The following is a 10,716-nucleotide window of genomic DNA, read 5'->3' on the forward strand; positions in this document are numbered from 1 at the left end:
AAGGTAATATTTTAATGTCCAGAGTTCTTCTTTATTATAGCTTTCTTAGTGTCTTCCAAGTTTTTAGTAATAAAATTTGTTGCGAGAGAGTGAATGGGAGAATTTTCATCGTGGATAACATTTCAGTTGTGAACTTTTAATTGGTTAACTCTATTTGGGATCTTTGTGGGGTATATTCTTATATTAGAGCTTTAAATTAAAACGATGCTTGTCACCTTTCATTTGGTTTATTTAGCTTCAAGCTATATTTCTCATGTAACATAGTAGGCAGAGAAAATCTATTGTTAGGACACTCCATTCCAGCACTATCTTCTAGTTCGCTTTGTCTTGTCAAGCAAAACGAGATAAAGCAAAGAAATGAAAATTATCCTAATCATGTAAAGTTAATTAAAAACCTATTAGGCAAGTTGAAAGTGTTTGAAAATTTACATTGACACCAGTTTTCGGATATTCTAATAATAAAAAGTATTTTAATTTAACCTTATGGGTACTTTATATATACAACGCCTGAAGGTTATTACATAGCAAAGTTTCAGTTCAGTTGTTTAGCTCATAATTCACCATCTAATGATATTCAGGCGTTAGTAAACATTATTCCGAATACTAGATCAATATCAGCAGAATTGGATTTTAGGAATGTATTAGAGCTCAATATCGATTTCAGATTATGCTTATATACTATAAATGAGGGCTTGGTTGGAAGTGAAATATTTATTTAAATACATTTATTTCTTGACACTGTTCTTGAATATTAAATTTGTAACATTAAAAATATATATTAATATATACTAATGTATGGATTTGTCTATTGATCTCGAATAATATTTAAATTCGAGTCACTCTTTGTTGCTTGTTTATTTTGTTAGCTGTCTTTTAGGCAAAAACACAAAAAGGCGGCCTGTAATTATTATAAAAATATTTTTTATACATTTTTAAGTTTTTAATAAGCTTTATATAAAAAAATATTATAAGAATTAACTTTTTTTATATTGCGCATACAACATAAAGGTGCTTTTTTTAATGCGTTGGAATAAGTATTTAACAATTATTTTACGTTTATTATTCATAATCAAATTTCATAACTCTGCTAAATGAAGATATAAAATTAATATATAATAGCGTATCGTTACATAATATTTACAAAATATGGAGAAATAGATAAAAGCAATAAAAGTGACACAATATTTATCTTACTACCTTCCTTGTTAAATCATTTTTATAATTTTTAATATCATTTTTCAATTTGATCTAGTTGTTTTTGAGAAAAATGCAATCGACCATACAAAATCCTTAGCTTTACAATCTTAGTACAGGTGGTCACGAAACGCCACTACCCTCTTTTCATTATCAAAGCAACGATATTGCTATAATTTTTTCATAAGTTGTTTTCATCTTCTCCACATTTATTATATTTGATTTTATTTGTGATTCTTCAATATTTAAGATTTTTTTTTTCTTCATTCACATTTTCTTTAAGCATCGGTTCCATTTCTTTCACATCAATAGATTTTGCTTCGGGCTTGTCCCATTCCGCAGTTTCAGCAGTACCAAGAATTATATATAAAGTATTGGTACATAAGTAAAACCCGGCTGATACAAAGAACACCTTGCGCCAAAGAAATTCGTTTGTCTGTAACGAAATTTTTTTTATATAACAGTTGTATAATATATTTTTTTAGCATCACGCAGTTTCCCGCGAGTAATACGGGCGACGGGCGACGGGATAAACACAGGCTACATTTTATTATATAATATCAATTAATAACATAAGAATAAAATAAATTGTGAAAACTTACCACATCAGTTAAAATAATACCAGCAACTATAGGAGCTAGAGAGGCAAATATGTTAGACGCAAAGTTGCTAATACTCATCATTGTGCCAGAAAAGTTACTTGAAATGTCGATATGATTTACCTAAAAATAATAAGCTTATATACATAAAAAGGAAATTATATATTTTTAATTTTCATATAATTGTAATAAATTATTATTCATTAATAAATTTATTTGTTTTCATAAATAAAAGTCAATTAGTGGTAAAAAGGCCCAAATAGGCGTTGAACCTACATCACTACATATTTTTTTACCATTTCCAGAACTTCTTAAATTAATATTACTTTTTATTTAATATTACTTTACAAAAATAACTTTTTGGGACGAAGTTCCTTACGGCAGGCTTGGAAGGGATAGGAATTTTGCTGCGTGACCGAACTGAAAAAAATGTGATAGTAAAACCGTAAGAAAAATGCGTGGAATAAAACCGTTAAATGAGACGTAGGCGCGACAGTCGCATACACAGACGAGTAGTGTATAATACCTTTCTCTTTCTCCCTCTTTCTTTTTCTAGTTGATAATTTGAATTACGATGTTTTTTTATTTTAAGTAATTTATTATTTCCTAAAATACTGAATTTCCTAAATACTTTCTTGTACTTAAATAAAAACTAATCAGCAAAATTTAAGAGATAAATTAATTTTTAACAAAAACAAAAACCGACTTCTAACAACGAACTAAAAAGTGAAAAATAATTATATAAAGATTTTATAATTTTGAAGTCGGTGTCAAACTAATGCTACAACACCCTTACTACAATATCTAATTACTAAGCCTGTTTGTTTTACTTGACACCGACTTCAAAATTATAAAATCTTTATATAATTATTTTTCACTTTTTAGTTCGTTGTTAGAAGTCGGTTTTTGTTTTTGTTAAAAATTAATTTATTTTACGATTTTTAGTGATGGGTAGATCTTAAAATGATGCTTCTGGAACGAGTGGTGATGGTGGTGGTAGTGGTTGTCAACGAGTGGTTGTGATTGTTCTATGTAAAACTTCATTTAATTAGGTATTATTTTTGTGCAAAGTAACATTTTGGTATATTGACAAGAACAAACATAAAAAGTATTCGGGTGAATTCGGAATCTCCCTTTTTTGAAGTTGGTTGTAAATGAGAACATCCTCTTTTTTGAGATTGGTTGAAAAGAAATGCAACGATCAGGAATCTCACTTCTGACATCAATTTAAAAAGTTTTTGCTTGTAACTATTACAGTATAATTAATTTTTGACCAAAAAAAACAAACTTTCTCAATTTTCTCCGGATTCTATAATCGAAACCTAACCAAACTTTCACCAAATTATCCTTGAAGTATATCCTTTCAAATAAAAAAAGAATCATCAAAATCGGTTGGCGCGACATTGAGTTATTCGGCTATTAGTCGCGCACATGCACAATGCAAATTTAAGACTTATGTGATTTTCTCATGGATACCATTGTCAGACATGGACCAAAAAAAAATGGGACCATTCGGGAAGCTATACCTTTCAAATAAAAAAAAAATTATCCAAATCGGTCCACCCAGTTAAAAGTTATGAGGTAACAAACATAAAAAAAAAATACAGTCGAATTGATAACCTCCTTTTCTTACAGAAGTCGGTTAAAAAATCAAGAAAACCTACATAAAATTGAGCACGACTTTTTTTGCAATTTGTGTCGATACTACATGAGCCGAAGGTACTTCGTTCCTACCTGGTGTCCCACGACACCACATTTTATTTTTTTTATTTTTATTCTTACAACTTACTTGAAATCCGACATGCGTTGAAATTTTAAAACCACATATAATAATTAATATGGATTCCACTATGTAAATATTCTTAGGCGCATAAGCTAAACAAATTAAACCTATTGCTGCTGGTATTGATCCTGAAAAAACATTGATACTATTATGATTGATACTTTTTTAGTTTCACGCTGTTTCCCGTATATGGTATGTATGGGAGGCAGAGGAAACTGGGGACCCAGTGTTAACATACTTCGTCCCCATTAAGACGAGCGAGGAAAATAAAAAAATAAATATCGCTTTTAAAATCGCATCTCTGTGCCTTTTTACGTACGTATGTACTTTGTAATGCTTTTAGTTCACGCAAATTTAACAAATATATATTTTTAACGATATAAAACGATATGATAAAAAATAAGTGAAACTGAAATAAGATTTTCAATATTAATAATGTTCGTATAGGGTTGCTATCGACAACTAATTGATAGTTAAATATAATTGAAACCATATTGCATTTAAATTTGTAGAATCCATATATTTGGATTTATATTTGTGTAAATGTAAATTGTTCACATGTTCCAGTATGTTTCATTAAAAAAATATCCTACGGCGTTCTTTATAATTTGGGTAGATTTAAAATAATCCATGTATTATCGGCACGTAGAGAATTCAATTTATTCCATTTAACTACAGGGGCACAAGGGTGCGAATGTAAACGTGACCGGTTGTTGGTACGACTCTCATTCGAGGGAATAAAGTATTTAATATATTCATTTTCTCGCTCTGATAAGGAGTTAAAGCACTGCGTTGAGTTTCGCCACTCAGCAGTGCTTCCAGAAATCGGCGGAAAATGGGTAAAGAAAGTGTCATATTAGTGACAAAGTGTATACTCTATGTGAGGTATTGCAATCTGCACTATCGCATACCTCCACTGACCGATATCCGGACTCTACCTTATCAAAAATCAAACTCGGCTTCACGAGAAATAGATAAAAACAATAAAAGTGATACAATATTTATCTTTACACCTTCCTCTTTAAATTATTTTTATAATTTTTAATATCATTTTTCAATTTGGTCTAGTTGTTTTTGAGGTAAATGTATTCAACGACACAAAATCTTTAGCTTTACAATCTTAGTACATGTTGTCACGAAACGCTACTACGATATATTGTGTGTTGATAGGAGCAACTTAACGCCGGGCCTTCGCCTTAGTGCCAGAGCAAATGAAAATATTAATTAATTATAATTGATTCTCTCGGATGATGAGAACAGGAATCAAACTCACAACCGTCACGTTACAGTCACACCCTTGTGCCCCTGCACTATGACGGCCTCAACCTAATTAAATTTGAATTAATTGAAAAATGAGTAAAATAAATAATCCACTACATACCTAAAGAATTCATTAATTTTCTAGTTTGTCTCACAGTTAAATACTTCTTCACAATCAACATATCAGAGAACCAGCTGAAGAAAAAGTTTGTTATCCACATCACGAGGAAAGGCAGCGCTGTTAAAAGTCCATTCTGTAAATATAAAAATACCTTTATTACGTAATCACCTTTATGGACCATCTTTTTTACACAGCATAAAATATATCTAACCCAGTACTGTCAATCTAACCCAGTAATGTCTTAAAAATTAAAAACCACTTACAGCCTTTATATTGACACCCATAATTTTATCCATGAATGCTGGCACTTCTGAATACAGAGTCAGCTGACCCCAGGCGTTACCGATATGAGCAAACATAATTGCATACATCCCACGAGTACGTAGAATTGATTTCCATGGAACTTTTTTCTGAAATTTATCATCAAAAATTAACAAATTCAACGAATGTTTAAGATATAAAAAATATTTTTAGATCTATTTAGCCTAATTAAGGTCTTAAGTTTCGTATTACCAGCCAAACTTATTCAACTGATCTTTACGTCTCGAAATAGGCTACTAGATTATTATTTCAAATTGTATTTATTTATCTAATACCTTTTTATCTTGTCCACTGTGGCCTATACTATTTTCTATATATAATCTTTCAGCAGCAGATATTTTAGGATGCTGTGCTGGGCTATCAGCGCCGAATGCCCACATCACTCCAGCAAAAATACCGGATAATATTCCGTAGAATCGAAAGATTCCTGGCCAGCCTAATGGCGATGAAGCTAGAAAACCAGTTATAGGTAATCCTAAAACTGTACCGAAAGCTTGACCTGAAATATCAAGAAGGGAAAAAAAGAATAACAAAAATATATACTTAATAAAAAAATCCGGGCAAAAATTGGAATTTTCTGAAATTCATACTTCGCTTAGCTGAGCCCTTTCATCTGATACCTCACTAGAACTAACGGCTTTAATACCAAATTTGGGCAAAATTCTTCCCTTTAAGCCTATTTTTTTTGGATTTAATCACTAATCTAAAGTTTTCAAATTTGTACCTCCATAAGCTAAACCAGCTAGTCTTCCTCTTTCTTCCAAAGTAGTCCATTTGCCGAACAATGTATGCATTCCTGGTATAATGCAAGCTTGACTTAAGCCTTGTATTATTCTACAAATGCATGTTAGGATCCAACCGCCCTGGAATGTTATTGATAAGTCAAAAGCAAATATAATTTTACTTTAAACTTTTTACATATACTACACGAAGTAAGAAAATAACAACAGTGACAGTACGGAGTAAACTAGTACGGAGAGTATCATTTCATCAATTTTTGTTAGCTTAACCATCAAAATAATAACAGAAACAATGTGTACAACGAATAACTTATCTCTAATAGAGATCTAGAAATGAAAATATAAATGTACATGAATATTTCATTTCCTCGAGTGGGGATCGAACCCACTACCGTCGCGTTATAGTCACATCCTTATGCCACCATGACGTTCTCAGTAAATATAGTATTCATTCAAATAAATATGTCACAATTTTAGAAATATGAAAATAAAAAACAAAAAAACTTACGTATAAAGCAGCCCACGGAAAGCAAAATGAAATCACACAGTTAATTAAGAGAGCTCCAGTCAACAAGTATCGGGCGCCAAAGAAATGTGCCAATTGTCCAGCAGGAATTTGTAACAGCATATAACCCAAGAAAAATGATGACAAAATTGAATCTTGAGTCTTTTTCGTCCATTTAAATGATGGATACTAAAAGTTCAAAATTAATTTAGGTACCTATTTACTATGATAAAACAGTAAAAAAATTCATAATTTTTAATATTCGTCTGCCTGTTTGTTTTTTTACAGGCAACTGTTAAGACTTAAACATTTGTATGTTCTTTTGCTAACACCATGATTGTTGGTAGACAGATAATAAAAATGTAATATTTAATTTTTTCGTTCAACATGTAAGCATGTAGCATGATGATGATGATGATGATGATGATGATGATGATGATGATGATGAGCTTGATCTAAAACTCTAGGGACAGCATAATATATAATAATCATCAAATAAAATAATACAAAACTCACCGGTGGTATCAGCATCAGCGTATGAAGATACCCATCGTTTTTGGCCAATGTCAGGTTATTTGGTCTTAATATCCTCGAGCTATTAGCACTGGGTACAGAAATATTAGTAATTGAATATGAGTTGCTATCGACCATTGCAACTAAAGCCACTCCCATACAGGCCCTCATTGTGTACGCTGTTGTAAGACACAAGAACAGTATAAGGCATTGTTGATGCCTGTAGCCCCAACCAGTACCTAAATTAGAAAAGATTTAAACATTTTTTTATAATTTTAGTTTTGAATTCCATTCTGAAGGTTATTCATATTAATAATATTATTGAATCTCTGATTGAGTCTAGCTGAGCACAGTGGTTGTGGATTCCATTTCTGTCCAAGAGAGTCACTCATTACGCAATCTTCTCGAAAATATTGTTGAGCGAGGGAAACGGAGTGTCTAAATACTCGATGCCCTTTGCCGACCCTTAATAAAAATAAGCACCGATGAAACATCGGACTCTAGTATACCAATCAAATTAAAATAAAAAGAAATCAATTAAAATACTTCATCTCCAATAATCAGTTACCTTTGAAGTTACTGGTCTCAGAAACATTGATTTGTAAAGTTGTACTATTGTTTTGACCATTATTGTGAACTTTCATTATCAGTGGTCTATTAAACACCGCAATCTAAATGCCTTTGACTGTAGTTAATTATCACTAAGAAATAATTTATCAGATTCAAATTGTTTCGCATCTATTTAAGACGTAATATAATAACGCTATCATATGCAAATAATTATTATCGTATTTTTTATTGACTCCTCACATAGGAACTGGATTTAAACATACCGAAATTAGGTTTTTTATAGAAGGTCATATATCTGACATAATGTTATGTAAAATCTATCAGGAAATGTTTTATTTTACAGATTTTTTTTTATTTTTCAGCGTAAGATCGGGATAGACTATACTTTTTGGAAAAGCTTTCTATTTTCATAAATTTAAATTATGTATGAATAAATTTTTCGAATCTATTTTGAATTTTAAAAGCTTTTTAAAATTTATCAATTAGAGTTTTAGCAAAAATCCAACTACTTTTATGAGGTATCTATTCCTATTTCTGTATCTATTTCTATTTCTACGAGGTAGCTATTCCTAAGATGGCTATCGCCTCCACGTAGCTGGGATCAATTTATTGAAATTATTTTACATTTTTTTTAAATCGAGCCCAGTCGGGGCGCAGGAACACACTGTAAAACAGACTGGTTGTGGATTTCATCCCCATTCGAGGAATTGAAGTATTTATACAGGACACTCATTTTAAATTAATGTAAGTAGTTGAATATACAGTTCATCAAAAATTAGTTCTTTTAATTAGACCTCAACAATTTTTATATAGTAATCTATTTATCACATAAATCAGTTTTAAAATAAAATTTCGTGATCGCCTCCTAAAAGTCATCTTTATGCCCCAATGTATTAATACCATAAAATCAGAGAGAAATTAATATTGACATTTTATACTTTCAAGAAGTGAAGTGAAATGGTAGATCATGTTTAAACAACATAATCTCAACTTTTATTTTTGTAAACAGATTTTTTTAGAATGCAAATCTATTCCAATGGGTCATCTATCCCCGATTCACTCTATGGACACGAGCAGCTAACAACCTTGGTTCACATCATATCTCTATGATAAATCAATAGAAATTCAGGAAAATTTGTATGTAATAAGTTCAATTGTATATATGACACATTACTGTATTTTCATGAAATAGAATATGTTTTTATTTATTATTTATGTATATGTATAAAAATTTCAAAAATAAAGCTTCCAAAATGTAGATTTCACAAGATTTCGTCAGACAATCGGCATGTCAGTAACGTAGATTTGTTTGAACAAATATTCGGTAATATAATGTATTTATTTTAACTCGATTATTTGTATAAATGAATATATAAGCCTTACCATGTTATAAACACTTTACAGTAGTTCATACTAGGCTATTATAGATATACGAGTATACAGGTGTCCCAGGAGTCAACGATAAAACGAAAACAGGTGATAGACCAAACCGTGACAGTTATGAGAAAAATATAAAAAAAAATCTGTGTCATGCATTTTTTCATATTATACTGATTTAAAAAAAAATCGGAAAAACCGACACCTTGTGATGATTTTTCATGTCCTAAGACTACAAATATTACTCTTTTTTCATTTTTTTTTCTGTAATGTAATCATGAGTAACCCTTCTGTGAATTACAGTTTAAGATTAAAACATACCTGCATCGGTTTTCAATAAAATGCCGTGTTTTTGCCAAACATTAAATTCAAAATATTTAGTACACCCAACTTTAACCAACTGTACTATAAAAAAAATGTACTACACCGTTTTTGCAAGTAACTTTAAAAGTTGGCGCATTTAATCTGGATTCCGAAATGGTACGATACTTGCTGGATTACTTCTTTGTTGAAGAGAGAAAAATCGAAATACACCATCGGGGTGACGTTAAACGTTTTGGTATCTTTTCCGATACATTCTAGATGCAGCATTTGCATTACATAACCATTCTCCATGAATGAAATGCATATTGGCAATGTGTCAAAGACCGAGTATAAGGCCTGCGAGAGCCCGGACTCGAGCACTATCCTTATAAGTCCTGGGCCAGCCCCTAAGTCGGAAAAGGTTTGGACGGTATCCTGCGATCACAGACCACACCAGTGACCTCCCGCCGCTTAGCCCAGGCAACGCTTATCCGACCATGGAGATCGTGATCGATGCCTCCAGACTCGTGCATGACGGATCTAAGATAACTGAACTTTTTCGACTTAGGGGCTGACCCAGGACCTGGCTGGCCTGGCTGCAAGCGCAGGGGTTCAGGTTTGATTTTCACACAGGTAAGTAAATTATTTTCATTATCAAGTAGGTACACTGTGCTTTCTCTGATATATGCTCGATACTGAATTAATTATTACAAAAAGCGTTGTTTTTTTATGTTGAGATCCTTATATAATAAATTATTATAATATTGATTGTTATGTTACTAATTCTAAAATTTTCCACTTATACCTTACACATAGGTCAGAAGTCCCAGATACGGGCACGAAGAATTCATGGGCAGCTAAGAATTTTCTTTTAAAAAAATAAATATTTAATATTTTAATTAATTGCATTGAGTAGAACGGAAGTGTCTTAATAGAAATGAAAAATCCTAACACTTGGTTTATCTATGTGCGGTATACAGCGTGAACCTAAAAAAAAATATACTATAACAATAATACAAAAAAATAATAATTAACGTTAATTAAGTTTATTTTTATTTTTTCAGATAGTTTTTCACACTTTAATTTTTTTCATTTTGTTCTGCACCTCTCATTTCAATTGATTCTGCTTCTGTGAAAAAATAACAAGCAATTGTAATGTCAATTAAACTTAAATTAAATCAAATTACAACAAAACTATAGGTTTTCAGGTTTCCCCTGCCTACTTTTAGAATTAAAGTTAATAGAGAATTTAGAAATTTAATTATAAATAATTAAAATAGCAATTTCTGATTTTAGAAGTAAAGAAGATATGAAATTTATATGAATAACAATACTGATAAATATAAATATAGTAAATAAATATAGAGATTAAATCTAATATAGAGGGTAATACAAAATTATAAGAAAAGTGGTTTATGACATCAACCATT

At 31.0% G+C, this 10,716-nt stretch overlaps 1 protein-coding gene across 1 annotated transcript; it reads right to left on the reverse strand.

The window, feature by feature from the left end:
• Positions 1 to 1,144: 1,144 nt before the first annotated feature.
• Positions 1,145 to 7,727, reverse strand: LOC146533697 (putative inorganic phosphate cotransporter). The gene is made up of 10 exons (XM_085193936.1): positions 7,605 to 7,727; positions 7,040 to 7,275; positions 6,527 to 6,712; positions 6,003 to 6,141; positions 5,554 to 5,777; positions 5,221 to 5,367; positions 4,958 to 5,090; positions 3,583 to 3,704; positions 1,797 to 1,916; positions 1,145 to 1,630 (listed from the first exon to the last, which is right to left on the reverse strand). The coding sequence occupies exons 1-10, from the start codon at positions 7,678 to 7,680 to the stop codon at positions 1,433 to 1,435; spliced, it is 1,581 nt and encodes a 526-aa protein (XP_085050062.1). The 5' UTR covers positions 7,681 to 7,727; the 3' UTR covers positions 1,145 to 1,432.
• Positions 7,728 to 10,716: the final 2,989 nt, after the last annotated feature.

This window comes from Heliconius melpomene, chromosome 12, assembly GCF_056956725.1.
Source record: "Heliconius melpomene rosina isolate 202511_hmr_F chromosome 12, ASM5695672v1, whole genome shotgun sequence".
Taxonomy (NCBI): Eukaryota; Metazoa; Arthropoda; class Insecta; order Lepidoptera; family Nymphalidae; genus Heliconius; species Heliconius melpomene.